Source organism: Lygodium microphyllum, chromosome 22 (assembly GCF_053477565.2).
Source record: "Lygodium microphyllum isolate KBCC chromosome 22, Lygodium_microphyllum_v1.1.10, whole genome shotgun sequence".
Taxonomy (NCBI): domain Eukaryota; kingdom Viridiplantae; phylum Streptophyta; class Polypodiopsida; order Schizaeales; family Lygodiaceae; genus Lygodium; species Lygodium microphyllum.
The window spans coordinates 13,804,027-13,831,917 of record NC_141156.1 but is presented as its reverse complement, the minus strand read 5'-3'; the positions used below and the strand labels follow the sequence as shown (position 1 = coordinate 13,831,917).

At 40.2% G+C, this 27,891-nt stretch overlaps 1 protein-coding gene across 3 annotated transcripts in view; it reads left to right on the top strand.

The window, feature by feature from the left end:
* Positions 1-12,511: 12,511 nt before the first annotated feature.
* Positions 12,512-27,891, top strand: part of LOC148016910 (FAD/NAD(P)-binding oxidoreductase family protein) — a 30,556-nt gene continuing 15,176 nt past the window's right edge. The window contains exons 1-4 of one of the 3 annotated variants that reach the window (XM_087662904.1): positions 12,512-12,867; positions 15,541-15,764; positions 16,180-16,290; positions 16,453-16,506. In XM_087662904.1, the coding sequence (XP_087519030.1) occupies positions 12,654-12,867; positions 15,541-15,764; positions 16,180-16,290; positions 16,453-16,506 (603 nt within the window). In that variant the 5' untranslated portion in view covers positions 12,512-12,653. The remainder of the gene's footprint in view (positions 12,868-15,540; positions 15,765-16,179; positions 16,291-16,452; positions 16,507-27,891) is intronic. The other 2 variants (XM_087662905.1, XM_087662907.1) reach the window with 2 other exon arrangements.

Sequence of the window (27,891 nt, the reverse complement as noted above, 5' to 3'; positions counted from 1 at the left end):
GGACATCTACCCTAGGGATCGAATACCTATTCTTAACAATGATCTTGTTTAGGGAACGATAGTCAATACACATCCTATAAGTATTATTTTTCTTCTTAACTAATAGGGCATGTGCACCAAAAGGAGAACTACTGGGCCTAATAAGTCCTTGGTTTAATAATTCTTCAACTTGTGCTTGGATTTCTTTCTTTTCAATCTAATTATGTCTATAAGGTGCTTTACATGGTGGTTGAGAACCTGGGATTAAATCTATTTTATGATCTTCAGGATGTGGAGGTGCTAAACCATGGGGTAAATCAGTAGCAAAACAATCTTTAAATTGTGAAAGAAATTGTGTATGCCTAGGATACATCTGATTTTTCTTAGCTTCAATTTCATTTACCCATACTAAGTATGATTTGCTACCTTTTCTCAATGCACGTTTAGCCTATGTGTGACTAAGTAGGGAAATTTTATCAAAGGTGTGCGTTTCATATAATGTGACTTGTTTTCCGTTAGAATGAATTGTCATGGAATGTGTGGAATAATCTATATTGGGATTATATTTGTGATGCCAAGGCATTCCTAAAATAATATCACTAGCTTGCAAATGCACAACCAAGAAATTTTTGCACTCAATATAATCACTAATTTTAATTTCTAAATCATGAACTTCTTGTGTACCATTGTATCTAGTGTCTAAAAATGCATCCTTTATGCGATAACGAGTTGGAACAGTAGATAAATTCAATTCTTTTACCAAATTTGCAAAAATAAAATCATGCATGATTCCATCATCATGTAAAATAATCTTTTCTTGACCATGCACAAAACATTTCATCGTTAATAATGAATGAGGATTTGGCATACCTGGTAAAGTATCTGAAGTATCACTAATATCATCATCATCTTCAGTGAAGTTTGGCATATCTTCATGGTCTTCGTCTTCAGTCAATCCCAAGTGATTGATTTGAACAGCTTGCTTCTTGGGTTGATAGTTCACTCTGCTAAGTGTCCAGGTTGATGACACTTGTAGCAAACTATAGACTTTTCTTTGGAAACATTATTGGTAAGGGCTGGAAATTTAGGTATGTTGGGATTTAGCTAGAGAGAAGGCTTAGGGTTTGAATTTGTGTTTGATGGTAAAGCAGGAGGTTGAGTCCAAGGTTTATGGAAAGAAAAAGGAACAAAGTGATTTTGATTGAATCTTTGAAAGTTAGAATTGAATTGCTTTGTACCAAAGTTACCATTAGTTGAAAATTGTTGTAGTCACTTTTCTTGTCCATGAATTTTATCATCACCATCATGCGCTAAAGAAATTGCATCCTCCAAAGTCTTTGGCTTGAACATATTCACTTCTACATAGAAGCAACCAAGCAAACTAGACATACACTTACACTTGTAGATCGCCTCCAAAGTCTTTGGCTTGAACATATTCACTTCTACATAGAAGTGACCAAGCAAATTGGACATATACTTGCGCTTGTGGATCGCCTTAGGAACATCTTCAAGCATTCAAAGTTGTAGTAAGGCACTCCAAAAATGCTCAGTGTATTGCGGGATGGATTCACGATCTCTTTGTTGCAAAAGATCCCACTGTTTGATTGATTTTTTCATGGAATTGAGGTGGAAGGAAATTCTGCAAAATTTTCTTTTAAAAGGCTTCCCAAGTAGAGGGACAATAAATACTCTTGCAGACAACAGTCTACCATAACGATGCTCTGTCTACTAGATGGTTAGTGACGCATTTAAGTTTATCTTTTTTAGCATATTGCTCTTCGTAAAAATATTCATCAAATTGACTAATGAAAGCGAGAACAATTTTTCCATCATGTTGTTCATTAAAAGTACGGAATTTGAAATTTCTTTTACTTATCTTAGCTTCTTTCCTGAGAGACTATGCATTGAGTGTCGCGTCAATCGTCCATCGAATAACATCTTCTAGTTGCGCTCCATCTTGATCAACACTGGATCATTGAAGTATAGCCATTTGTGCTTGCAAATTTTGACGTGCTCTTCACTCTTCTTGAAGTTGCATCATGATTAGGTCCAATTTTTGCTCCAAAGTTGGCTCTGGCAAATCACCTTCGGTCATAAAATCTTACATGTTTTGATCGAACATGCTGCAAAAATCTCAAACAACCTCACACTCAAAATCTCGTTAGAAGGATGAGCGTAGCTCAAATTTGGGTTTACAAGGCTTGCTTCTTTTTTTTTTTGCTTTTACTTTTATGATCTTGCTTTTTCGCGGGTACGGCAATTGATGACGGTCTTCTTCCAAGTGAAAATTTCTTCTGTTAGATTGCATGTGATAGCCCGCTTGCTATGAATCAACTCTGCCAAAGTGCAAGTGTGAACAGAGGCTTGTGGGAGTTTTCAGAACTAGTTTGGGAGTAGCTCAATGTGAACACCCACTATGAAGGAGATTAAAGATTGAGTCTTTAGCCTTATAAGGCTTAAAACTTTTAAGCTTTAAAGAAAAAGCTTAACAATTTGAAATAATCGTTGTAGGACGATAGTATGTTCTAGCCCAAGTCGACGCTGTTTAGTAGATGTTGTCGTCGCTCATCGTTGAAATTGGAAAATTTTTCTTTTTAAGCTTATAAAACTTATTAACTCCAAGCTTAATAATCTTCCTTCTATGTTCTCTATTATACCAAAGACTTATAAAGGATATTCACAGGTAGTCCTCAGCTTCATGGGTAAGGTCCTTCGCGATCTGGCAACACATCAAGGGGTTCTTCACTACCAAGAACACGCTAGTATTGATGGTTCATTGTGAGACATCATGTAGAGTCCATTCGTTCTAGGAGCTTCACCTTCGCGCAAGATGGTAAGCGATTGGAAGCCTTGATCTCAGCTTCACTCTAATACCACTGGTATACAAATTGGATGTTGTATGCACACGTACTAAATGCCAGAAGGTCCCCAAGAACAAAGAACTCTACAAAAGCTCATAAAGCAAGAAGAAAGTTTTACACGACATGAGACAAAAAGGAAAATTGGGTGCAATCTCCCCCTATGCCTTGTGCGAGCACTTCATAAGGCATGTATTTATAAATTTATTAATCTCCCAGATCAAAAATAGCCCAATTTACAATTAGCATGTTTTTGGCTTTTGTGATTGCTTTTGCCCAAATAAAGAATAAAGTGTTTGGGCATCTAAAAAGTCAAGCTATGCCCAAATACAATGTCCAATAATGAAATATTTAAACCCAGTTCCTATGCACATACAAAAATAATAAATGTTTGTCAAGTGCTTTAATAAATAAGCGCACCTAAATAAATATTAACGCCATGCCTTTAGTGATAAGACGCGTGCCCATCAAAAATAATAATTCTTCTAGGTAATCTGAATACACGCCATCACCCGATGCTTCCCAATGCCACAGCTGCTTGCTCTACACATCAACTGAAGCATTCACAATTGTTAAATAATAATAAGATAAAATCCACAAAAGTGAATACCTAGCAGTCTTCAGCTACAAAATAATTAAATAGGTTAGAACTCTGTCCTAACCTTAATTTAATACATGCACTCTAAACTCATAAACATCCATTAATTTAAATATGTATTTTGTGGAATCACCCACGTGCACAATAAATGAATCTGACGCCCGAAAAGGATAGGCATCCCTATCAACTTCTCGCACAAGGAAGAGGCTCAACAAATACATATAGTTTTACGGAATCCACTGAAAACCCTAATGGAATCCACCATGGAATATGCCGCCTGGCATGAGTGACTATCACTATGTTTCCTCTTTATAAACATACATATTTGAGATACTTTGCCTCTATTCACTCTCTATCATCTCATAGGTCAATAGTCTACGGTTCATGACTCTTGTGAGCCATTGCTACTTGGGTCGATAGGTATCTTTGTGTGTAAAGGTGCCAAAATCAATTATGTGTGAGCAGGCCCTTTGAGCGGTTGGATGATTTGTGTTCAAACCAATGATTTTTTAAATAACCTTCAAATGAGGTTCCAATCCACCAATCAACATTAGATATTTGAAAAGCCGCAATAACAATGGGTCGCATCTAGATGAGTGTGAATTTATCCTAAGGCTTGGAATTACTAGAGTATATATACTATCTATTATTTTGAAATCTACTAAACCTTATCGAGTGGAAACACCAAGCTTACAAATAGTATACCATTCTTACATGGCAACCTCTCTATTTTTCTCTTTTTTAAATTAAGATTTTCCCTTTTCTCTCACTTCTTCTTCAATCAAATGTAGTCCATGGTCCACCAAGGACCTCATCCACCTCATTTACCTCTTCAAACCCACTCCATACCACCACCTAAGCATGCCTATAGTTGCCAATAGACCATTTTTAGGTCCACCTAGCTCCTCAAAGCTCATCACCACATTGGGTTAGGTAATATTATTGTTTGAGAAGTCCACCACATCCATTGGGGGTAAAGCCATGTGTGCCTATGCTGCCCATGTATTCACTACCCACACACCTATACATTGCAAGTGGCAGGCATCCATCACTGTCACTTCATTGCTTACTATTTCAATGACATAAATAATTGAAGGCCGGTCACACATTGTGACTGTTGGAGTTCCCACATCCTCTTTCTCTCTTTCTTTCTCTCTTGCTTCTTCCTCCATAGCTCATCTCTGTCTTGCTTCCACTTGCTTGTGCTTCCACTTGGGTTTACCTTTCAACTTGTATCAAAGCCTTGATCGAGGAGCTTCACCCAACATTACTTCAGCTCGAATTTGAATACATATAGTTCACACTCATGGTAGCTATGGCTTCAACTTAAAGAGATAACCATTGTTGCTCACTTACTCCCCACCTTGTGTAAGCTTCTTCCTAGCATTGAGGAGGCTTGTTTGAGCACCTTAGAGTGCCTCTTGAGCTCCATCACATCCACCAATAGCATCAACAAGTCTAATAGATTAGCGTGTTTTCCTACAACTTGCACTTATGATCCCACTATAGCTCCCCTCTTTGATTTGGCCACTCTATTGGCCCTTGGGGCACTTGGATAATCAATGGGCATCTACTTCATGCTCAGTAACAACATTTCACTAGTTAGCATTGACATCATTATGAGAAATATAACCATCTGCACATCAATGTGGATCAACATCTATCATTAGCAACTCCTTTCTTGACTTCCAACATCTGCTTTATCACTTGCAGCACTCCTTAGACACTTGGGAAAACTTTAGCTACTTCCAAATCATTGAATACTTATGATTGTGCACCTCTTAGAGTGGCTATATCTCTATTGCATGATGCTATTTACAACAAACCTACTATTATAGATTTGGAATTGTGTCTTCTCAAAGATTGTAACTCCTATATTGCTTCTATTCATGCATATTTGGAATTATGTCTTCTCGAAGATTGTAACTCCTATATTGCTTCTATTCATGCATATTTGATGTTGGATCACTTATGGATTACTTGGTTGATGTCTTGAGGTGATCTTGGGCTAATTTGAACTACCATAGCTCAATGATTTAATAGTCATTTCACTATTGGAATACTTTTGGACAACAAGCATTTACACAGTGAAAAGTTATGTTTACTATCATTCAATGATACATAGGTATGACATTTGGATATATTGATGCTTAGCACTACTTGATATACTTGGATATGCTCTTGAGAGCTTTCAAGCTTCACGTTTGATGTATTGGCACTGTTATTTCACGCTTTCATTGCTATAGTGGCTTACATAGTTATGAGCTTGAAGATTTTATTGGGTTTTATACTCCTAGCTTATGCTTCATGTATCTTGGATGCTCGGATGTCACGTATATGATTTATTGAGCTTGCCTTGTCCAATTGGCATTATTTTTGTTCCAATGGGAGTCACTTGAAACTTGGATATTTGCATTGAGCTTTGGATTCATAGAGTTGAGCTTAAGCTTCTTTCATTGAGACAATGGGATCCATTGAGCTATGTACATGCGCTCTTGATGCTTCTTGGATGCAATTACCTTTTAGTGGGTTGATTTGATTCATGCTTTGGACTTGGCATCTATTTCTATCAGAGTGATGTCATTGATGTATACACATTGCTAAGCTTCATTACCCTTGCTTAGTTAGTCATGCATTCGGCAATTCTCTTTTATTCCTCCTAAGACCTACTACATGCATGATATGAACGTCTTCTAGTGGATATATGGTTTACTAACACATTGAGGTTGTGACAAATCTTGTATCAGTTGTAAGCATCTTCACTATCAATTGCTCTTACACATCCCTTTTGTTGTCCAATATAGCTAATAGTGTGATCTTGGCTTTTCCTGATTGATTGCCCATAGTTGATCTTGAATTCATTGTTGCATTTATTACAGCAGTGTTGTAATTGTTTATACATTCTTTATGAGAGCAGCTGATTTGATTTGATAGTTCATTACTGATAGTTAGTAGATAGCCTTACACTTTGGTGTTTTCTTCCATTTAAACCTTGTATTGGCTATGATTTGGACTGATTTGCAATCATTTACAACAATCTATTTTCTTATAATGTGCTTTCATTAGTTGACATATCGGGTGGTGGATCAAATGACAGTGTTATCTTTAACATTGACAAATTGAATGACACTAATTACAACTATTGGAAGGTATGGATATGGCAAGTTTTGGTATAGAAATTGTAGATTAAGCCATTGATACACAAGGGTGTAAAACCCAAAAACTTTGATGATGAGGATTGGGTTTAATTGGATGACTTATGTAAATCTACAATCATTTTGTCACTCTTAGCAGGTATTCTATAATGTTATCATTGAAGAGTAGGTTGTATGGTAGTTATGGGAGAAGATCTATCATGTCTATGATAAGCAGAGCCTTGCCTCTCAAATGTATTAGCTGAAGCAACTCATGGACCTTCATATGAAGGAGGAGACTTCCATGTCTACCCACTAAAATGAATTTTATTCTATTTTCAACCACTTTTCTTCACAAGGGATTGACTTTAAGGAGAATCTTTCATAATCATCATTGTTATTGTTGCTGGTTACATTGCTTAAATCATGGGACACATTTTGTAATGCTATGTGTACAAATATGTGTGTTGACGGGTTAAATTTGTAGGATATAGAGAGTACATTATTGAATAAAGAAGTTAACAGAACGAATGTTGATACTTCTCATAACTCTCATGCTTTGATAATTAGAGGAAATAATACTAAGAGCAGTAATGACTGTTGTGGAAGAGGCTCTCAGAAGTCTTGTTCTCAATCACATGGACATTCTTGCACTAGTCCCATGGCCATAAGTTTGCATTGTCTAGTCATTATTGTGAGAAGCTAAGTCATATTTGGCATAGTGGCATAAAATACGTGATGATAAGCACAAAGAAAAGGAAAATGGCAAAGTATAGAAAAGAATGATGATCACAACATTGTCCCTAGTAACTCCAATATCAAGATTAAAGAGATTAATGTAGTGTAAACTAATTCTAATGATAATTACATATTTCTAGCTTCCTCTCTTGATGTTTCACATTTGATTGATGCCTTGTATGCTTATGCTCAATGTTAGTTGATTGATTTGCGGGCTGCATTTCACGTCACCCCTCATCAAGAGGGGTTCCATTCCTATCGCAATATGACTGGATCTGTCTGCTTGGATAATGACTTGGCATTGGATGTTGTTGGTATCGGAGATTTTTGGCTATAGTTTTGCTTCAAGGAGCATCTTTATTTTGCATGATGTACACCATATTCCGGCTTTTACCAAAAGCCTACTCTTTGCTAGACAATTGGATGATGTAGGTTACTTTGTATCTTTTGGTGATTCCTCATGGTAAATGACATGTGGAAATCTTATCCTTGCACGAGGTGTCAAGTCAAGCACTCTTTAATCCTTCCTTGTATCTATATCTATTGACCTTGTTTTGGCAGTGGTTACAAATATATTACATGTATCATTATAGAATCATCGCCTTGGGCACATGTCATTAAAGCGAATGAAAATGCTTATTCATTTGCAATGTCTTCCGACCCTTGACTATAAATTTTTTGATTCTTGTGATCGTTGTCTTTTGGTAGGCAAACATGTAGTTCGCATAAAAAGTCTAGTATTATGCATATGGGTGAGCCTCTAGCTCTTGTTCATTTTGATATTTATGGACTTGTGTCCTATCAGTTGTTGTTACATGGAATAAAGTATTTTGTCACTTTCAATGATGATTACTCACATAAGGCTTGTGCATACCCCATAAAGTATAAACTAGATCTCTTGGCTATGTTTCAATGTTGGCTTGCTCTTGTTGAGAACCAATCTAGATATATGTTGAAATACCTATAATTTGACAATGGGGGTGAGTATGCATCTAAAGTCTTTGAGCAATTTTGTGATGAGAGGGGTATTAAGCATCAAATGACCACCCAATATACCCTATCACAAAATGGTATGGTTAAGTGGATAAATAGGAAAATTCAAAAGAGAGTCTATAGAATGCTTAACTAGGCAGGCTTATTGTAGCACTTTTGGACGAGGCACTTACTATTATCATATATTTGATTAATAGATCCCCATGCACTATTATTGTCTATCAAGTCACAAAGGAGATATGGTGTGGAAACCTCCATTATATACCCATTTGTGTGTCTTTGGTTGTGAGACTTTTTGCCTTGTCCCCAAGGACAAGTGTAGTAAGTTGGATCCTAAGTCAATGAAATGTATCTTGCTTGGTTATGATGATGGAAGTGAGATGGGCTATCACCTATGGGATCCCTAGGCTTGGTATCCATGATGTTATTTTCCATGAAGAGAAAATGCATATGCAACCTGAGCAGGTACTTGAGGTATGTAGATTGATATTTTAAAAGAAGCCTTCTACTCTTATATAGCTAGCTAGATAGCTTGCAATTGATGCTTCAATAGCCCATGACCATGATGTTAGACAATATGTATTGGCTCCATATCTTGCTTTGAGACGTCCTACTAGAGATAGATGTCCTCTTGAACAATTTGAGCTCTCTCATGGACTATGTGATGGTGATAAATGTTGGTGAATCTCTTACTTATAATGAGGCCATACACAAAGGTGATAGTCATTCTTGGGAGAGGGCCATGTAGTTAAAGTATGACTTGCTGTAGAAAAATCACAAATGGGATTTGGTTTCTTTGCCTATTGGAAAGCGCGCTTTGCCATGCAAGTGGGTGTACAAGTTGAAGAGTACCTTTGGACAGCTCAAGCTAGCATATAAGGCTAGATTGGTTGCTAAGGGTTATATGTAGGAGCATGGTCTTGACTTTGATGAGGTCTTTTCTCGTGTAGTTAAGATGGCTACCCTACACTTGGTATTGGCTTTGGTTTCTTAGTTAGTTCTAGACCTTTATTAGATGGATCTAAAGATGACTTTCTTATATGGAGACTTCCATGATGAGATTTATATGTAGCAACCTAAGGGCTTTGAGAAAAAATGCAACTTACATCTAGTGTACAAGTTGAGAAAGAATCTTGACGGCCTTAAGCAGTCACCTAGGGAATGGTGTCAGAAGTTTGATACTTTCACACATTCACAAGGATATATCCGTAGTGATATAATTTCATGTTTATACATAAAGAAGGCCCATGATGGCAGTCTTATGATTTTGATACTCTATGTGGATGATATGTTGATTGTTGGGAGAGCTCATGATGAGCCGATGGATGCCTTGAAAAGTGAGCTCAAGAGGAGCTTTGAGATGAAGGACATGGGATGGGCCTCACATATTCTTAGGATGCATATCATGCATGATTACTCTCAAGGGCTCCTTTACGTGTCACAAAAAGAGTACATCTAGAGAGTCCTTGAGTGGTTTCATATGTAGGATGTTAAGCCTATTGGCTATCTTTTACCTTCTCATGTGAAGGTTAGTGAAGCCAATTGTCCATAGTTTGATGAGCAGAAGGCCAAGATCCCTTATGCATCTACTATGGGCAATTTGATATATGCTATGATAGCCACTTGTTCTTAAGGATGTTGTGAAAGGTATCTTAAGGGCATTGCAAATATGTATATATGTTATAGTGGCCAGGATATAGGAGTTATGGGGTACACTAACTCTAATTATGCAAGACATGCAGACAATAGGAGTCCCACCTCTGGTTACATCTTCATCTTTATTGGAGGTATCATTTGTTAGATGTCTAGGGTGTAGAAATATATGACCCTATCTACTACAAAGGCAAAGTATGCTGCTACCACTGAGGCTGTAAGGAGTCTCTTTGCTTAGGCCATCTAGTGGTAGACCTTGGTATTACTTGGTGCATAGATCGGTCGCCATATGCGCGCGTAGTGAGCATTAGAAGGTCCTCAAGAACAAAAGAACTCTACTTTTTGCACACAAATCAATGTAGAAAGCTTGCACGACATGAACAAGAGACTAATTGCGTGCAATCTCCCCCCATGCCTTGTGTGAGCATTCCACAAAGCATGTATTTCATATATTATTCATCTTCAAGCTCAAATAATAGCCCAAATTACAAAATAGCATGCTTTAGCTTTTGAGTTTGCTTTTGTGCCAATAAAGAATTAAAGCTAATGGGCGTCCAAGAAGTCAGGCATACCCAAATACAATGTCCAATATAAATATCTAAATTGTACGCCTATGCGCATACAAAAATAATAAATAAATATCAAGTGCTTTGATAAATAAGTGTGACAAAATATAGGCGCCATGCCTAAGATACACGCCCATCAAAATATTGACGATAACTTGAATACACGCTATCCTCCAATGCTTCCCACTGCCACCACTGCTAGCTCTACACATCAACTGAAGCATTCACAATTGTTAGAAAAATAATACAATTAAACTGACAAAAGTGAATACCTAGCAATCTTCAGCTACATAAATAAATTGGTTAGAAATCAATCCTAACCTTAATTTATCACGAGTGCGCACTCTAAACTCATAAACATTTATTAATTTAAATATGTATTTTGCGGAATCACCCGCTATGGAATCACCCACGTATACATAAAATTAACAAAACGCTCGAAAATGATAGGCGTCCCCATCGACTTCTCGCACAAAGAATCCACTTTGTGTATGAGCCCCGGTAATCAAATTTTACAAAATCCACCGTAAAACCTCACGAAATCCACTGTGGCATATGCCTCTTGGCATCATTACTGATCAGCCCCTATACTACATTTGAATTCTTTGAGTGTTATTTAGTTCGGATCTTCCATTCAAAGACAAAGCACATTGAGGTGCATTACCACTTTACTAGTGAGGTCATTGAAGGACAAGTCCATTGAGGTTGTTAAGATCTCAACTGACTAAAATCCTGCAGATCTGCTCACTAAAAGTCTCTTAGTGAACTGGTTTGCCGTCCGCAAAGAAGATGATGGGTCTAGGATGAGATAAAGTCTTTCCTCATCCTATTGTACTCTACGTATTTTTATACTTTGTCACTTTTTTTTTCTTGTTCTCTCCTCACTAAAGGCACATTCACCTTTAAGTGGGAGGTTATTGGGGGTAAAGGTACTTGTACCTATGCTACCCGAGTATTCATTATACTTACAATACTCACACACCTGTAAACTATGGGTGGTAGGTGCCCATTCTTAATTCTTACACACACACACACACACACACACACACACACACACACACACACACACACACAGAGGAATTAGAAAGGAGGTACTTTGACATCCGTGGTTGCATCTATCTCACGTGAACATTATTCTCACCCACATAGATAAATACGAACCATCAACATTATTCTCACCCATGTTAAATGTAATAGTCATTTTTCATATAAAACACTATACATAAACACACATTCATATGCACACTATTAAAGATGTATATGGAGTTGAGGCAAGGAGGTATGTACACATATATAGAATATCACAAGAATGGAACTCATGACCTTGGGTTTATTATATCATTTCGTTACCACTTAAGCTAACCGATCTTAGCACCTTCCCCCCTCTTCTCTTTGTCTCCGTCTCTAGTTGTGTTATTCAATGTATATTATGTGAATCACCTTGGAGTCACTCCCGTGGGGGTCTCCCATAAGAAACTATTTTTAGAAGGGCCCACCCCAAAAAGGGTTTTCAATTTCAAATATAAGCCACATGGGGTTTTTAGAACAATTAAAAAGGAAATGTAAAAAGGGTCTCCTTGAATATGCGACGGTTGTTTTTCTTTTTTATTGGAAAAGTAAGAGCCACAACCTTGCTCTTTTCCCTAATTAGAGAAGGGGTTTTGGTTCAGACACCACGGCAAGGGGTTTCCTAGAGAGTATGAGGGTTTTCAAGGAAAACTAAGAACTGGTCAATGTGACCTAGATTGATTTTTGATTTTCCTTAAAATCCTTTGGAAAATGCCCCCTCGAAAAGCCCAGAGAATAGCTCTAAGATGTTTAGAAAAACTAAAAGAGGGGTGGGGGGCGAGAAGGTGGTGGTGGACCGTGGTGGTTAAATATGTTACCAGCACCCAAACAGCCCACGCTTGCATAGGTCCTAGCGCGAACCTCTAGTCTCATATACAAAGGCTTGGCCAGATTAGTCATATGGTATTTGTAGTGTGAACCTCTAGTCTCAATTACAAAGGCTTTGGCCAGATTAGTCATATGGTATTTCTCGTGTGACGTGGACGATCATAGCCTTCTAGTGCGCTAGCTTGTTAGAGCCGATCATCCTTGGCAGGTCTGTGCTTTCACCGCCACTACCACCGCCATGCACCTGCAGGCGCTCTCAGTACTATGCCCTGTATCGACACACGCACTGCCACATACGGCCGGCCCTTCATCATCTTCTTCTTTTTCTTCTTCACGGCGGAGGCCTGGTCACAAGGCCCCATGCGTTATTGCAAGCATTTTACAACGGGATGGCGCACATTCCAGCCCTGCCAAGGAGAACTTCGGTGCGCTCAGCCCGTCTTCTTCGGCAGGTGAGAGAGGCTTCTTCCATTTTTCTCGTACGTAGAGGGATTCTGTTTTACACACTGTATGCTGATAAATGAGAAAGAAGAATGATTGATTGTGCACTGAGATGCCATTGAAGAGAATGGATTCAAGTGAAATGGAATGATTTGTCTTATGATGTCACCTTATGTGACTGGTAACTATTAAGCTCCCAGTATAAGCTTCAAACTGCTTCAGTTGTCCCATTTGCTCTACATGGTCCAATTCTAGCATGCGGTGTGTGTGGAGGCGATCTTAATAGATGTTGTAGTAGCAATTGTTATTGCAATGCACTTTTTGCATGACCTCTCAGCTGAGGAGAAGTGTATCTATCTTGAAAACTGGTCATTATAATGATATTGTTTGCTATCACAGTGAGTCCCACTGCGTTGCATGTGACAGTAATATGAGAGCTGTAAATCGGGATTGTGTCACTGACCAAGATACTGCATTGAAGAAGGAATTTCATGAAGACAAGTGATGAAGCGTGACCGACAGTTTTCAGGGAGAAAATCTTCATTGCAGGGTTGAAGCCATGTATTTCCTCCTTTCTCCAGAACTAATGGCTTGTTAGGGTGCATTGCAACTGAGTTTTTTTTTTTCTTCTGAGGTAAGACACACACCCTAATGCCCACAAGGGGAGTGCCTACCCTCCAAGTATCAGCTGAGAGAGTGGGCAAAAGACACATTGAAATTTTCATTGGTGCAGATAGTATAGATCTCAAGCTGAGTGAGCAACAGAGCTCGATTGCACTGGGGCCCTCCTCCTTGATGCTTGATGGAGCTTGATGACCATATCAAGGAGGACGATCATCTGAGTGTTTGAGTGGGCAATAGCTTGGACTTACATGAACCATGTCAATGTAGGTGTCCAACCAAGTGATGCACCCAACAAGGCTTGAACCCACAACCTTATGATTGTGAGCCAAGTGCTAACTGCCAGGCCATCACCTTTGGGACCTGAATTTTGGCCTTTATCTGGACCATCATTGCAGCTAGTGCTTGGAATGGCAACAAAAAAATTTAGGAGTTGGGAGTGCCGGCTGGAGGAGAATTCTGTTTCAAGTAGCCCCAATCTTCATTGTGCAAGCTTATGCACATGCTTCGTCCTTCCTTCTTTCCAGCACACAGAACTATTTCAAGCACAAATAAGTATAGTCCAGCTATCTGGTGATAATGTGGTTGTAGAAATCATTTTTCCACCTTTCAAATGAGCTCAGTATGTGCAAATAGTTATTGCAAAAAAAAAAAAAAAAAAAAAAAAAAAAAAAAAAACTGTTGACGAGTTGATTGACAGCAGTAGCCTTCACCTAACTGTTACTGGCAGTTACTGGACATGCAAGGATTGGCATTAGCAGTGCCAAATAACACATGCGCATTTGGCCAAACAGAGGTGGATGTGAACCAGGGTTGGGTTAGTATACAAGTTCCAACTGACTTTTGAGAGCTACTTTGTCCGGCTACTTATGTGACTTCCTTTTTTGTTGCTTCTTGTCCCTTGAATTGATGGCTATTTGGGTTTTGGACTGCACCTCATGTTTATTCAGGGAAAGCTTTTTAATTGCTTGGTGCTTACAGCCAAGCAAGTATCGTTGCTTCATAAAATCCAAACAAGAAATCTTTTTGCTAATGAGTGAAGGCGATTTTGCATTTTCCCCTTCAATTTTTACTCCCTGGTCTCTGTGCAATGAGCAGGGTTTTGTATTCTTGTTATCTTTTGTAGTTCATGGTGTGTTTCCACCCGATTGTATCTGCAGCCAACTTCAACAGATCATTGATTCCCTTTCTGCTGGTTGCAACATATGCAGACCAGGTTAAGGCAGCTTTCATTTAACCAGAGAGGTTCCTTTGGAGACATGTGTGGGCTTATTCCTGATTACTAAAGAAAAAATCAAACTGTTCCATGTTCACTTTGCGGTCGTCCATCCAGCAGAGGTTTGGACAATTTGACATGATACAGTATGTCAATAGGTATAGTGGCATTTCCTTGCACATGTACTGGCCATTTTTTGACATCGGTCTTAGGGATTTTGGACAGTTTGGAGTTCTGGAAATCACATTTTGTTCCAAGAACCCAACATTGACGTGTTTTTTGTTTACAGGACTAGTCTCTCTTTATGCTAGTTTGCCTTTCAATCCGATCAAACTCCCTCTTTATGCTAATTTGACTTTGGGTTATGATTGAGGAGACTTGACATTCTTTGTTTCCCGTAGTAGTTTTTGAAGTTTTCTTGTAGCGACTGTTTGATTTGGGACAGTAGTAAAAAAGAGAAACATTGGTTGTTCCCAAAAAGAAGGTGCTTTTTTTTGGGGGGGAAAAACTTGTTTTTGTGCCCTTGCCAAGGTGGGTGTAAACAGGGAGGTTAGCTTTTCTTTTTCCCATACACTTTACTCTTGTTAGGCATAACGATAAGGATATCTTTTCTTCCACCAGTGAGAACAGCTGAGCTTAGAAACAGACACGTTTATGTGACTAGAAGGCTTTGCTGTACTGACACGATTAATAGTGCATTGGTATGTACATTGTATAGGCTGCTCCTCATGCTGCCACTTGTGATGTCCAGCACTGCTAAGAGTCACCTTCTGTAATTTCACTTAAACAATCAGCATCATGCATTGACTACTGTTGACATTTAAGCCTGACAAGCAGCAACCTGCAGGGAAGTCTGAGGCAGATATTGTGATAATTGGAAGTGGGGTTGGAGGATTGTGTTGTGGAGGTCTGCTAGCTAGATATGGACAAGATGTGCTTATTGTAGAGAGCCATGACATACCAGGAGGTGCTGCACATTCGTTTGAAACCAAGGGATACAAGTTTGATTCAGGGCCTTCTCTCTTTTCTGGTCTTTCTTCCCGTGGATTGCAAGCAAATCCATTGGTACAGGTGTCTGAACTCGTCTTTTGTTGCAACCAACTAACGACTGTGTGGGTATATTAATTTTTGTTTTTTGAGAATATTTGATGTTGTTTGACTCACATAGGATAATTCTTGGATCTGATATTGTTATGAAACCACAAAGGGCTATGGGCCGCCCTGGTTATAATGTTCTATAATGAACGGCTCAGATTTCATGAGCTTGTGCATTTTACCAGGATTCAGCATTCTGAGTGCTTTTCATTACAGAAGCTCGGTCATGTTCATACACAAGTAACCCCTTCTGCTTTTTGAATGTGCGGCTGCATTGTCATTATTTTGTTGAGAACTGTGAGCTTAAGCTGTAAAAGGGTATCCTTTCATGATTTTCTGTCATAAGTGGATTGTATTCATTGGAGTAATCCCTCTCTGATAACATTTGTAGGTGCTAGATGCTTTGGGTGAGAGAGTTCCATGTTCTCAGTATGATTCTTGGATGGTCTTCTTACCTGAGGGGGAATTTCTCTCTCGCATTGGACCCACAGATTTTTTCAAGGTAGATGACTTGATTTGCAAATGTTTTTTACAGATTAGATTTAACTCCTTTCATAAAGAAGTTTTGCAGGGTCTTTCCTAGCGTGTCTTGGGTTCTTTTCTTTCTTGGCTTCAATTTCATTGCATGATATCAAAGGCTAGATGAGTTTATTTCTGCTTTCAGGATCTTAGGAGGTATGGAGGCCCTAATGCTGTCCAAGAATGGCAAAAGCTACTGGTACTGAATGTTCTACTCTGTGCCCTTTTGTAATGTTAGATATCACTAGGGATTCCTGGAGATCTCTTTATCAACTGTTAAGCTAATAAATGCTTTTTGTTGGGTTGAAAGTCTGTCCCTGTTGAGAATGTACACATCAGTTGCATTGGTGACTTAAAATTTTGACATTAGCTGTTGCATAGGATGTAACCAAATTAATGGTAAGAAGAATGGTTTTCGGACAATATGTATTCCTTAATGCGGATAGACTCTAGTCTCATTTATGAGTTATGTATGATGTATCATGATTCATTCTGGATTTTGGAAAAATTTCATTTTGTTTCGGAACGAGAATCATGATTTTGTAGCTTGACCCATTCCGTATTGCACATGGGCTATGTAACATGTTTACTTGAGTTTTCTTTGTTTGATATGTGTGAAAGATGATGTCTCAGGTCTGAATCATAGTATAGCTTGTCTAAAGACTAAACTTTAACATGAGTGGATAATGGATGTGTAATGTGTTATTCTCAATTGAGTCTCATGTACGATTGCTTATGCTCAATTTGCCCTTTTTTGTTTGAGAGAGAGTTCCATGTCAGAAGTGGAGCAGCGGTGGAAGCATAAACATGTGCTGAAATAAATTGCTGAAACACAAGACAAAAAGAGAAAAGAAAAGAACACGATACAGATGAGAACTCAGATGTATGCATGGGAAATGGAATCCATATATCTGAACACGAGACAGTCGCATACAACAGTGAGTCACTGGCTGCGTGGGCACTGGCACTGGCTCCTCTCTCCACAGAGTCTGCAGATGGTGAAGATTAAGTGACTGACTAAGGAGGAGCCATTGAGTATAAATAGGCTAAAAAAGTGGGGAGCAATAATGCTGGTCGGACAGCATTAAAGCTGGCCGACTAGTGCATAAAATGCTCCACTGGCACAAAATGCCACACCAGAAAAATACCTAAAATACCTAATAAAAATGCCCAGCCCAGATCAAGCTCAGACTCACACATGAGCTGACAAATACTCTGCTAACACCCTCTCTCAGATCATGGGTGATCTGATACAATACAACAGTACAATGAAAAGGGATCAGAAACTATACAACATAGAACCACCAAGTAGAACCATGGATACCCAAGCAGTGGGTGATCAAGCCACCACCAAGGTGCCTCGGAGAGAACCTGATGTCGATGTCGATCGTACCAAACACCTGAAAATAGAGAAGATCATAGCATGTCTCTGTGTCCATCACCAATGTCTCGCAGTAGCATACAAGACCATCCTGTCAAACATGCCGCTGAACATATGTGACCATGGATTCTCCGCCTTTGGCCAGACCACCAAAGTGTCCCCTCATGTGAGCTCCAGACGAAAGCCTCCCGCTCTCTGTCAGATGACCAGCTCATCATGAACCTAGATGTCAATCCCAACTCCAGGATTTGATTCCGCCAGACTGAAGTCAATGCGTCAGGAACGTCCCTCTCTGGAACCTGTGCACCTGTATAAAAATATAGATAAGGCGCGGCTGCCCCATCTGAACACCCGCTCACACTCCCTCTCTGGCACAAGAGAGTCGTGAGGGATGACCTCATCACCACCACTAGAAAGCAGCCGAGGAAGGGGCCACCAAGCCCTTCCCGCAATCCAAAGAAGAGGATCCCTTCCGCACCTTGGACTTCACCTTGGTCGGAGGATCGGAGTTGGAGTCTGATGAAGGAGAGGACTCATCGGTAGAGTCAACATCCCGCTTCGTCTTCTGCTCCTTCTTCCTGGAAGCCGCTAACTTCTTGCAGTCCTTCCGCAAATGTCCCTTCTTGCCACATTGGTAACACTGGGCCTTCGACTTCGCCTTCCCGTTACCCCTCTCTGAAGCTACATAAGCCTCACCTCCATAATGTGCCGGAAGCCGCCCCTGTAATCTCAAGGATGCCTCATGCTCAAGAAGCATCGAGGTCATATGTAACTTATCATCAGTGGAAGTGCACGGAGGAGTCATATGGAGAGGATAAGAAGAGAAGTAGAGAAGAGATGGAATTTAGAGAGGAAACACAGCCAAAACACAAGCACAGACTACCGAAAATGAGAGTTCACATGCAATAGAACCCAAAATCTGATCAATAGAAGACAAAATCTGCTGCAGAAAGTCAAAAAATCAGTCAAAAACTGCCAAAAACAGCAAAAACGGCCTGAAGTAACAGTCACCCAGCCACGAGAGATGCTGAATCAGCAAAACGCAGGCTGTAAACTGGAGAAAAACAGGTAGAAAACTGTCGCCAGCAGCTGCAGATGAAAAACGCAGGCAGCAAAGGGTGCGTAGGCAGCAGAGGGTGCAGAGGCAGCAGGCGATGGCAAAACTGCAAAAAACGCAGGCTGAAAACAGCCCCAAAACAGGTAGCTTGGCTGCGACAGCAGTCGTCTGATCAGCAGGGGTACAAAACAGTCCTGAAATCAGCAAGAAAACACAGCAGAAACACAAATCTTGAAAACTGATACCATGTCAGAAGTGGAGCAGCGGTGGAAGCATAAACATGTGCTGAAATAAATTGCTGAAACACAAGACAAAAAGAGAAAAGAAAAGAACACGATACAGATGAGAACTCAGATGTATGCATGGGAAATGGAATCATATATCTGAACACAAGACAGTCGCATACAACAGTGAGTCACTGGCTGCGTGGGCACTGGCACTGGCTCCTCTCTCCACAGAGTCTGCAGATGGTGAAGATGAAGTGACTGACTAAGGAGGAGCCACTGAGTATAAATAGGCTAAAAAAGTGGGGAGCAATAATGCTGGTCGGACAGCATTAAAGCTGGCCGACTAGTGCATAAAATGCTCCACTGGCACAAAATGCCACACCAGAAAAATACCTAAAATACCTAATAAAAATGCCCAGCCCAGATCAAGCTCAGACTCACACATGAGCTGACAAATACTTTGCTAACATTCCATAGAGGTTTAAGACCTGTTTCCCGAATCCCTAGCTTAAATCTATAAAAAAAATCCCTTATATAAAAACCTCTGTTTCTTATTTTACCCCTTCTTGGAAGAAACTTATGGAACACATTTCTAACATTTTTGACATTTCTGGATGCTATGCATTGTGGAGGGAGCAAAATGTAATCCGCTGGGCAAGGGGATGCCATAGAAGACATTGGACAGATGTGTGCAGCAGCAAAGGGAGTGAAACAAGCCCTCTTTAGCTGATGAAAGCAACCGTCAGGAGCAGCAGCATCAAAATGCAGATAGGCACCAACTCCTTGTAGGCAGGCCAGTAGCTTGCCAGTGTGTGTGGCAACCAGCTGGAGGAGCAGCAGAAAAAAACACAGATGACAGGTCACAGCTCCCTTATGTGGTTGCAGGAGCTCCAAAAGGAGCAGAATATGAAAACACAAGTAGGCAGCTGCCAGCAGGTCCCGTAGGCTAGGCAGCAGCCTACCAGTGTTGGCACAGCCAGCAGGGATAAGTGGGAACACCAGCTGTGTGGGCAGCAGCTTCAATGAAGCGCAACAACCATGAGGTGTTGATGGAGAGATACACTCAGAGATGAGGAGAGTGAAAGTGTGAGAATGATTTGAGGGGCAAAGGATGCCCACAACATGGCCTCTCATAAGTAATTTTTGGGCATTTGTCCTACTATGCACAAATAAAGCCTTTTAACATAATGAAAGTGTTTTGGGGCTGTTTTAAAGGAGTAAAATTAGGAAGTTAATGCAGGCCTTGATTTTGGTTGCTGAACAAGAGATGATGGTCTGCTGATCATGAGCGCATTGGGATGTCATTGAAGAAACCTCCATGCGATGATGTGACAATCAGACCTGAATAGGGGCTAGGGGAAATGCAGCAGCAGCCTAAGAAAATGCAGCTATGGAGTCTCTCAGAAAATCAATAAAATGGAGGCATTGGCCTGACCAGCATTTTCCAACCATAAATGGTGGCTGGACCAGTTAGCCAAAAACTGGCCAACCTGGGAATTGGAATGTTGGGGGCAGCTGAGGCTAGGCTGGCTGGACATGGATAGGCAGAAATGACTAGGACACAACTAGGATGACACATAAAATAGACATGGATAAAACATGACCACAAATAGGTTCCCTCCTGGTTACAAACAATTATTGGTATCTATGTTATGCCACCTTATGTGATTATGCATAGATTTGAAGGATACTTGCTTGACCAGGGGTTTACTAAGGTCCTCTAGCCAAAGCTTCAACTTGTAATGAGCAGGATACATAGGAACTAGGGGCTAGACACCTAGTCACATTGACTGGGGTAGGTAAGGTGTAAAAGACCCAATTTAGGGCATCCATCAATTATTATTAAGATCATACTCTTCACCTTCATCTCTAGCTTCCATGACTTCCTCCTTTTTTCCCTCTTTCTTGTATTTATTTATTCTTTTTTTGTCTCTATTTCTCTCTCTTCAGCTCATTCTCCTCTCCTCTCAGCTTCATTCATTACAAGTGGGATTAGAGCATCAGGCTTTGATCCTTTTCTTCTCTTCTCTTTCTCCATCTAGTCCCCTTTTAGTTACTCAAGTCACAGGTATAGGTACAGTAGGAAGGACCACAGTTAGCTATAGCTTTTTGGCGCAAGCAGAAGCTATGGCTAGAGAATTAGATATATATGAAGGTAAAGTGGTTAATTTAGCAGGTCATCACTCCTTTTCATGCAACTTTTAGGGATCCTAGGACCAAAGTTGGAGGTTCAAGAGTTAGAAAAGCGCAAAATCCCCAATTACTTTTTGCTTCAACCCCCCTCTCTCTATTCTCTCACAAGTTGCTATTGCTGCTAGCTCCAAGAAACCCCAAGATCTTGCTCTAGCTTTCTCTAAGACATCAGCCACTGTAGCTTGATTTCCCATATCTCCAGCAGTAGATAGAGCAGCCTATAGGTTGGGAAGAGCCCTCAAATTTGCGGCACAAGTTGCGCTACTGCCCCTGGTCTCCTCCAGCCCCTCTTCAACGGTAACCAGCCTTTCTCATGGCTTTCTTGCTCCTTTACCAGCTGATTGAAGCTCTTGAGCAAGACTTTGACATCCTTCCTCCGGCATTTGAGCTCCCACATGGTGAAAACCCTGGTACGTAGTAGTGAACTGTTTGAGGCAGCCATTGAAGCTCAACCTAAGCTGTCGAACCTCTTCAATCTCAAGCCCCAATACCTCCTTCGGTGCCTCTTGGCCTCAATTCTTTCGGATTGAAGACATGAAGGTCAATATGCAAAGGATCCTTGTGGGCAACCATGAAAGCTCCATTTGAAGCTCTTCATTCTTGAAGTTCAAGCTCAGGAATAAACATGGGAGTCCCTATCGTCACAGGAAGCATCTTTTCCCTTGAGGGATTTATCCATTGAAGTGTTCCAATCAATCAGACAGACTTCATGAAGAAAGTGGTATCATGATGGATCATGTATCTATCTTCCCCAAACACTAAAAAGGTATGTCAATCCAATCGTAATCTCTCATCTTAGTCCACTTGCTAAGCATAATTCTTTTTGTTGGAGAGATTACAGTTGCATATGCTTCATTAGTTCAATCTTTCATTGTATGCATGTACCTACTTGAAATCAATGACCCAATTGCTTCCCAATGCATCATGATTAACTCTAAATCAATTGCTTTTGTCGACATTAACTTGTCCCTGATCTTGTATGCTTTGGATTAATCCCAAGTGGGTAGTAAGCCTTTGTAAAAAGGGTAAGTAGTAGCTAGTGAGTCACTAGACTACCAAGGTAAGTCTTACCCAAGCTCTTGTATCCTTGCATCTTATAAAAAGATTCAATATTTTCTTTTCAATGTATCTCATGTTGATTGCTTAATAAAAATGTTTGCCATGTGTACTCCGGTTGAGGAAAAAGGTCGATGCCAAGTGAGGTGGTAAGACAAAATAGAGGTGACCTACCCTTACCGCTTAAGACCTTGAAGAAAAATGTTTGCCATGCATACTCTCGCTGAGGAAAAAGGTCAATGCGAAGTGAGGTGGTAAACCAAAAGAGAGGTGACCCTCCCTTACCACTTGAGACCTTGAAGGGGTACACAACTTGGTCTAGGGGGGATGTTGCCCACCTCCCGATGATCCGGAGCTCGATACTTGTATGTAGGTGCAGATATGTCCCATGGTCAACCCACTCCCAATGAAATACCCCTTTTTTGGATACCCTTTCAGTGCTCATGGCACCCATGTATGACACTTGACATGTATGCAGTCAAAGGAGATGTATGGCATTAAGATCCACTTATGCAATGATGACAGAGAAAATGGATGTATAAAGGTACTTGGGATTATGTTCAGTATTCTCAGGATGTTGTTTATTATGATGCTCAGGTCCCTTAGCATATGAGCCATACATATCATGCATTTGTAAAAAAGGGACAAACAGTGTTTTAGTCATAGTCAGCCGAGGATAGTCACAAAATCCAATTACAGAAAATTCTGTATTACACCTAGGAGTGAATCCCATATCTTTCTCGAAGATGGCTCTGTTCCCTCCAGTTTGAATAAAAAATCTCCCTAATCAAAGTTATGGTCATTTTTGTGCACTAAGGTCATTGTGAACAAGGTGAAGACCACTCCAAGACAGACATAGAAATCCAATTGCAAAATTCTCTAATCATTTTTTGCTACAAAGCTTAATAGCGCATTCCACTCATCTTCATTTCACTGCACTCAAGGATAGAGTCTCAAAGAGGGCTTCCTCCCCTTCGATTTGAATAAGAAATCTCACTGATTAGAGTTTCCCACCAAAAGTTACACCCCATTTAATGACAATGGGTCTTGTGGACTGCATCTAAATGGCTGGCTAGAAAGACAAAAGTAAGGCCCATGAAGAGGTCCAGAGGGAGATTAGGGATTCTAGGACCTCAATGAATGATGAACCTAGCTCGGCACAAGATTATCATGGTGATATGCATGAGGAAGTACCTGATACGGATCCCTACAGCCCACTCAACCACACTCTATGTCCACATGAGCTTCATCACATGGAGAGACATAATGACATGGTTGCCAACCATAAAAAAATGATGTCAAAACTTTATGTAGCAATTGAGCAAATGGCCTTCTCAAACTCTAGGACTCAACAAGGGGTCTTGTGGACTGCATCTAAATGGCTGGCTAGAAAGACTAAAGTAAGACCCATGAAGAGGTCTAGAAGGAGATTAGGGATTTTGGGACCTCAATGAATGATGAACCTAGCTCGGCACAAGATTATCATGGTGATATTGAAACCGGCCTGTTCTCTGGAAAGGGCGGTAGTGTACAATCAAAATATATAAATGCTTTCACCCAATTCATAGTTGCCCACTTTACCTGAACTTAAAGACATAGAGTCAAGTAGAAATATAGGAAGCTAGAATGCTCCTGTTGCCACATAGACACCTTGTTGGCCCCTAAGTCAGGCGCCCCTTGCGGTATTTCTTTATTTTTAAAAAGAGAGAAAGTACAATGGGCTGTCTTTCACCTATTCTGGGTGAAATTCGACAGCATAACAGTACAATTACTGACCCAAATCAAGTTGACCAAGAGGGGAAACTCTGCCCAAGTCTGAATCTTCTGGTTGGAGTGCAGAATTGACCATTTCAGTCTGCTGTAATTACTGGTTCAGACCTGTTCTGAGACCTATTTACAACTCATGCTGTTCCTTGTACTGTTAAGCCCACTGTAATTACTGGTTCAGACCTGTTCTGAAACCTGTTTCCAGCTCATATTGTTCCCTGCACTGTCCTGCATCATCTGTGCCAAGTGCCCCTTGATTCTGACATCAATTGGGCTCTGAAATACCCTCTGAACAGTTCAGAATCAGTTCTGGTTTAGTGCTGTTTCAGGCACTTGCTTAGTGAGGTTACCACCCTCACCTGTCCCTGTTGGTGACGCAAACAACTGCTCTTGTTCTTGGAGAAAGGAGGCTCTTGCCTCATGCAAAAACAACATATTCCACACAGCTGTACCTGAATCAGAAGAAAAGCCCTTGATTCTGCAGCATAACCGTACTGTCAGGGGGAGAGAGAGAGAGAGTAGGAAGCAAGCTCAGCCCTCTGTGCATCATAGACAAGGTAGACCAGCTCTCAAGAGCTCTCCATCTGCAGCAATCCATCTCCCTTTCACAAAATGAGCCCCCTATGCATTGAAACTCGTTTTTGTGCTGCCCTCTCTCTCTCTCTCTCTTTTGGGAATTTATGCCCAAATTGTGACACATGGCATACATGTAACAATTTTCCTGTTTAAACCTTTCGGTCTGAAATTCTCTATCCTCGGTTCAAAATTTGACCTCGGCACAGACCAAAGGATTAATCCTCGTACAAAAACGAAGATAATGACGTGAACAGATTCTGGGGTCCAAAAATAGTAACTCCCTAAGTTTTAAGAGTTGCTTCCATTGCATCCCCACTAGTCTTCTGACCATCTTTGCAAACTATGGCTACATCCAAATTTGCAGTGTAGCTCAACTGAAAGTGAATTTCCATTGATGACTCCACATGGACTAATCTCTTAAAGATTTGTCCATCTTCACTTTGAACTAGTCTCTTCCAGGCTAGTCAATCTACAGTGCCATCAGTCTCTTCCAGACTTATACTGGACCTTAACTGTCCAGTCTTGACTCACTAGACATTCCTGTCCGTTTCACAAACTGGCCATGCAACTCAGGCGTTTAGATTTCAAGAGGGATCCTTCCAAAAAGAAAAACCAAATAAAATATGTAATAAAGAAATCAACAAAAAGGTAATAGTCGTCACAATCTTGTGACATACCTCCCTCTCGAAATCGTAAACGTCCTCGTTTGCATGAATGTTATACATGCTTCCAGCTAACCCAGTGAACTTACACCTGGCAGCACATGTACAACACATACATGCTATCAGTCAACATTGTGTACTAAACACACTGTTAACACATGTATGTTCTAACTGTGAAACATGGTAGACTATCAGTATGTGACTCCACATCACTGTTTCCAGATATAGTGACCGGTACACCACAATGATATCCCCATAGTGGCAGATTCTCATTTGATGACTCCACATCACCCTGACTAGAGATCTAGTGGCCGGTACATCAAAATGATATCCCCACTGAGTCAATTCACAGAATACATGCCCGATCGAGTAACCATTGTTACAACATGTATTCAATTCAATAGAAGTAAAAACTGTATTCTTGTAAGCAATACTTACTTCTTTAGCATTGAGAAAACCATATGGACACAATAAGTGTTAATCTGTACAAAATCTGTTTCTGTACATAATTTCTTTCTTAAGCAATTGTCACTTTGACAATCTATTTCAGCTTAGAGATACAAGGGGTCAAGGTAGGTTGCAAGCGAAATGCTTCAAGGTAAAGTTCCAACACATTAGGTGACTCTGCAAGTTCACCTTTATCCATCCACTTAGCATCTATAGCTGGATAGTTCTTGAACTTAACCAAATACCTTCTAGCAACCTTGCCTTTCACTTTCCTTTCTTTGTGTGCCAATATTTGTTCTGGAACAAGAATTTCATCAAGTTCCTCAACTTCGGGCTGTTCCTCAGCTGGCATATCTTTTGGCACATCACCCACATAGGGTCTAAGAAGACTTATATGGAAAGCATTATGAATCTTCCAATTGTTAGGCAATTTCAGCCTATAGCTGACATCACTAATCTTCTCTGTTACTTGAAAAGGCCCATAGTATCGCATACTAAGCTTAGTGAAAAGACTTTCCTTGCCTTTTTGCTTCTTTAAGCATGCCTTTTCAAACTGCAACAGTACCCAATCACCAAGTGAAAACAACAATTCACGACGGTGATGATCAACAGCTTTCTTTTGCTTTGCCCGAGTCCTTTCAAGTGCATGCTTAACTTTCTGATACATTTCACCCATATTCTGCACATACTGATCTGCCTGAAAAATCTTATCCTTTGTATGCAAAATGGGAGGAACGTTTTTACCACCTTCAACAATTTCCAAAGGGGCTTTGCCTGTTGATGAATGCACAGCATTATTGTATGCATACTCGACCAAAGGCAAATACTGCTCCCACTTTGACTTGTGCTCTGACACATAGCACTTAAGCAGATCCAAGACAATAGAATTTGCCTCTTCTGACTATCCATCAGTTTGTGGATGAAATGACGAAGAGAACTTAAGCATTGTGCCCATGCTCTCAAATATGCCTCTCTAGAATAGACTTGTCATCCATGGATCTCGGTCACTGACAATAGATTGTGGCATACCATGATACTTGAAAACATTGCACATAAACAAACGTGCCATCTGATTTGGTTTTATCTTCTTCCTGACAGGAATGAAATGAGCCTGTTTGCTAAACCTGCAAATAATAGTCCATATCCCATCATTTCCTGTCTGTTGCCTTGGAAGATCAAAGATAAAATCCATAGCTATGCTTTCCCATGGTTTATTTGGAATAGGCAATGGCTGTAAAAGCCCTGGTGCTTTTTGCCTGTCAAACTTGACCTTCTGGCAAATCAAACACTGCCGCACAAAAGCATCTATGTCTCTTCTCAAAGTAGGCCAATAAAAGAATGTCTCTACTGCTTTGACTGTTGCATCAATACCACGATGCCCTGCATACGGTGGAGAGTGACTCTCTGTCATAACTTTTCGTCTCAATGGCATAGTCACACATAGTCTACCATGCATCAACATGAAACCATCCTTGAGAAGATAATGCTCATGATGTTGTCCATTGACAAGCTGATCAAAGATCCTTGCAAAATCTTCATCATCAGTATACTGTTCCTTCATATCATCAAGCTCATGATGATAAGGAATTGACACAGCTGAAATTTGTGGCTTCCTTGACAAAGCATCAGCCACAACATTCTTTTTGCCTTCCACATGCATAATCTGAAAATGGAACATTGACAAAAAGTTTGCCCAACGCATATGCTCTTCTGACAGCTTAGTCTGAGTTAAGAAATAACGCAATGTCTGATGATCTGTCTGGACAACAAAATCTGCCCTAAGTAGGTAGTGTTTCCAACAAGAAAGCGCATGAATCACAGCCAACAATTCTTTCTGATAGATCTGCATAGTCTTCTCTGGCTCTCGCAAGATTCTGCTTTCATAAGCCACTACCCGGCCATCTTGCATTAACACTGCACCAATGCTATTGCCACAGGCATCACATTGGACAACGAATGACTTCCTAAGATCTGGTAGAATGATCACTGGACTAGAAGTCATATTTTCTTTAAGAAGATTAAAAGCTGAAATCTCTTTCTGTGTCCACTGGAAAGAGACTCCTTTCTTCTGTAAAGCATGTAAAGGTGAAGCAATCTCTGCAAAATTGCGAATGAACCTCCTGTAGTAAGAACACAAACCCAAGAAGCTTCTAACATCATGGACAGTCTTCAAATCTGGCCATGTTCTAATTGCTTCAACCTTAGCAGGATCCATTCG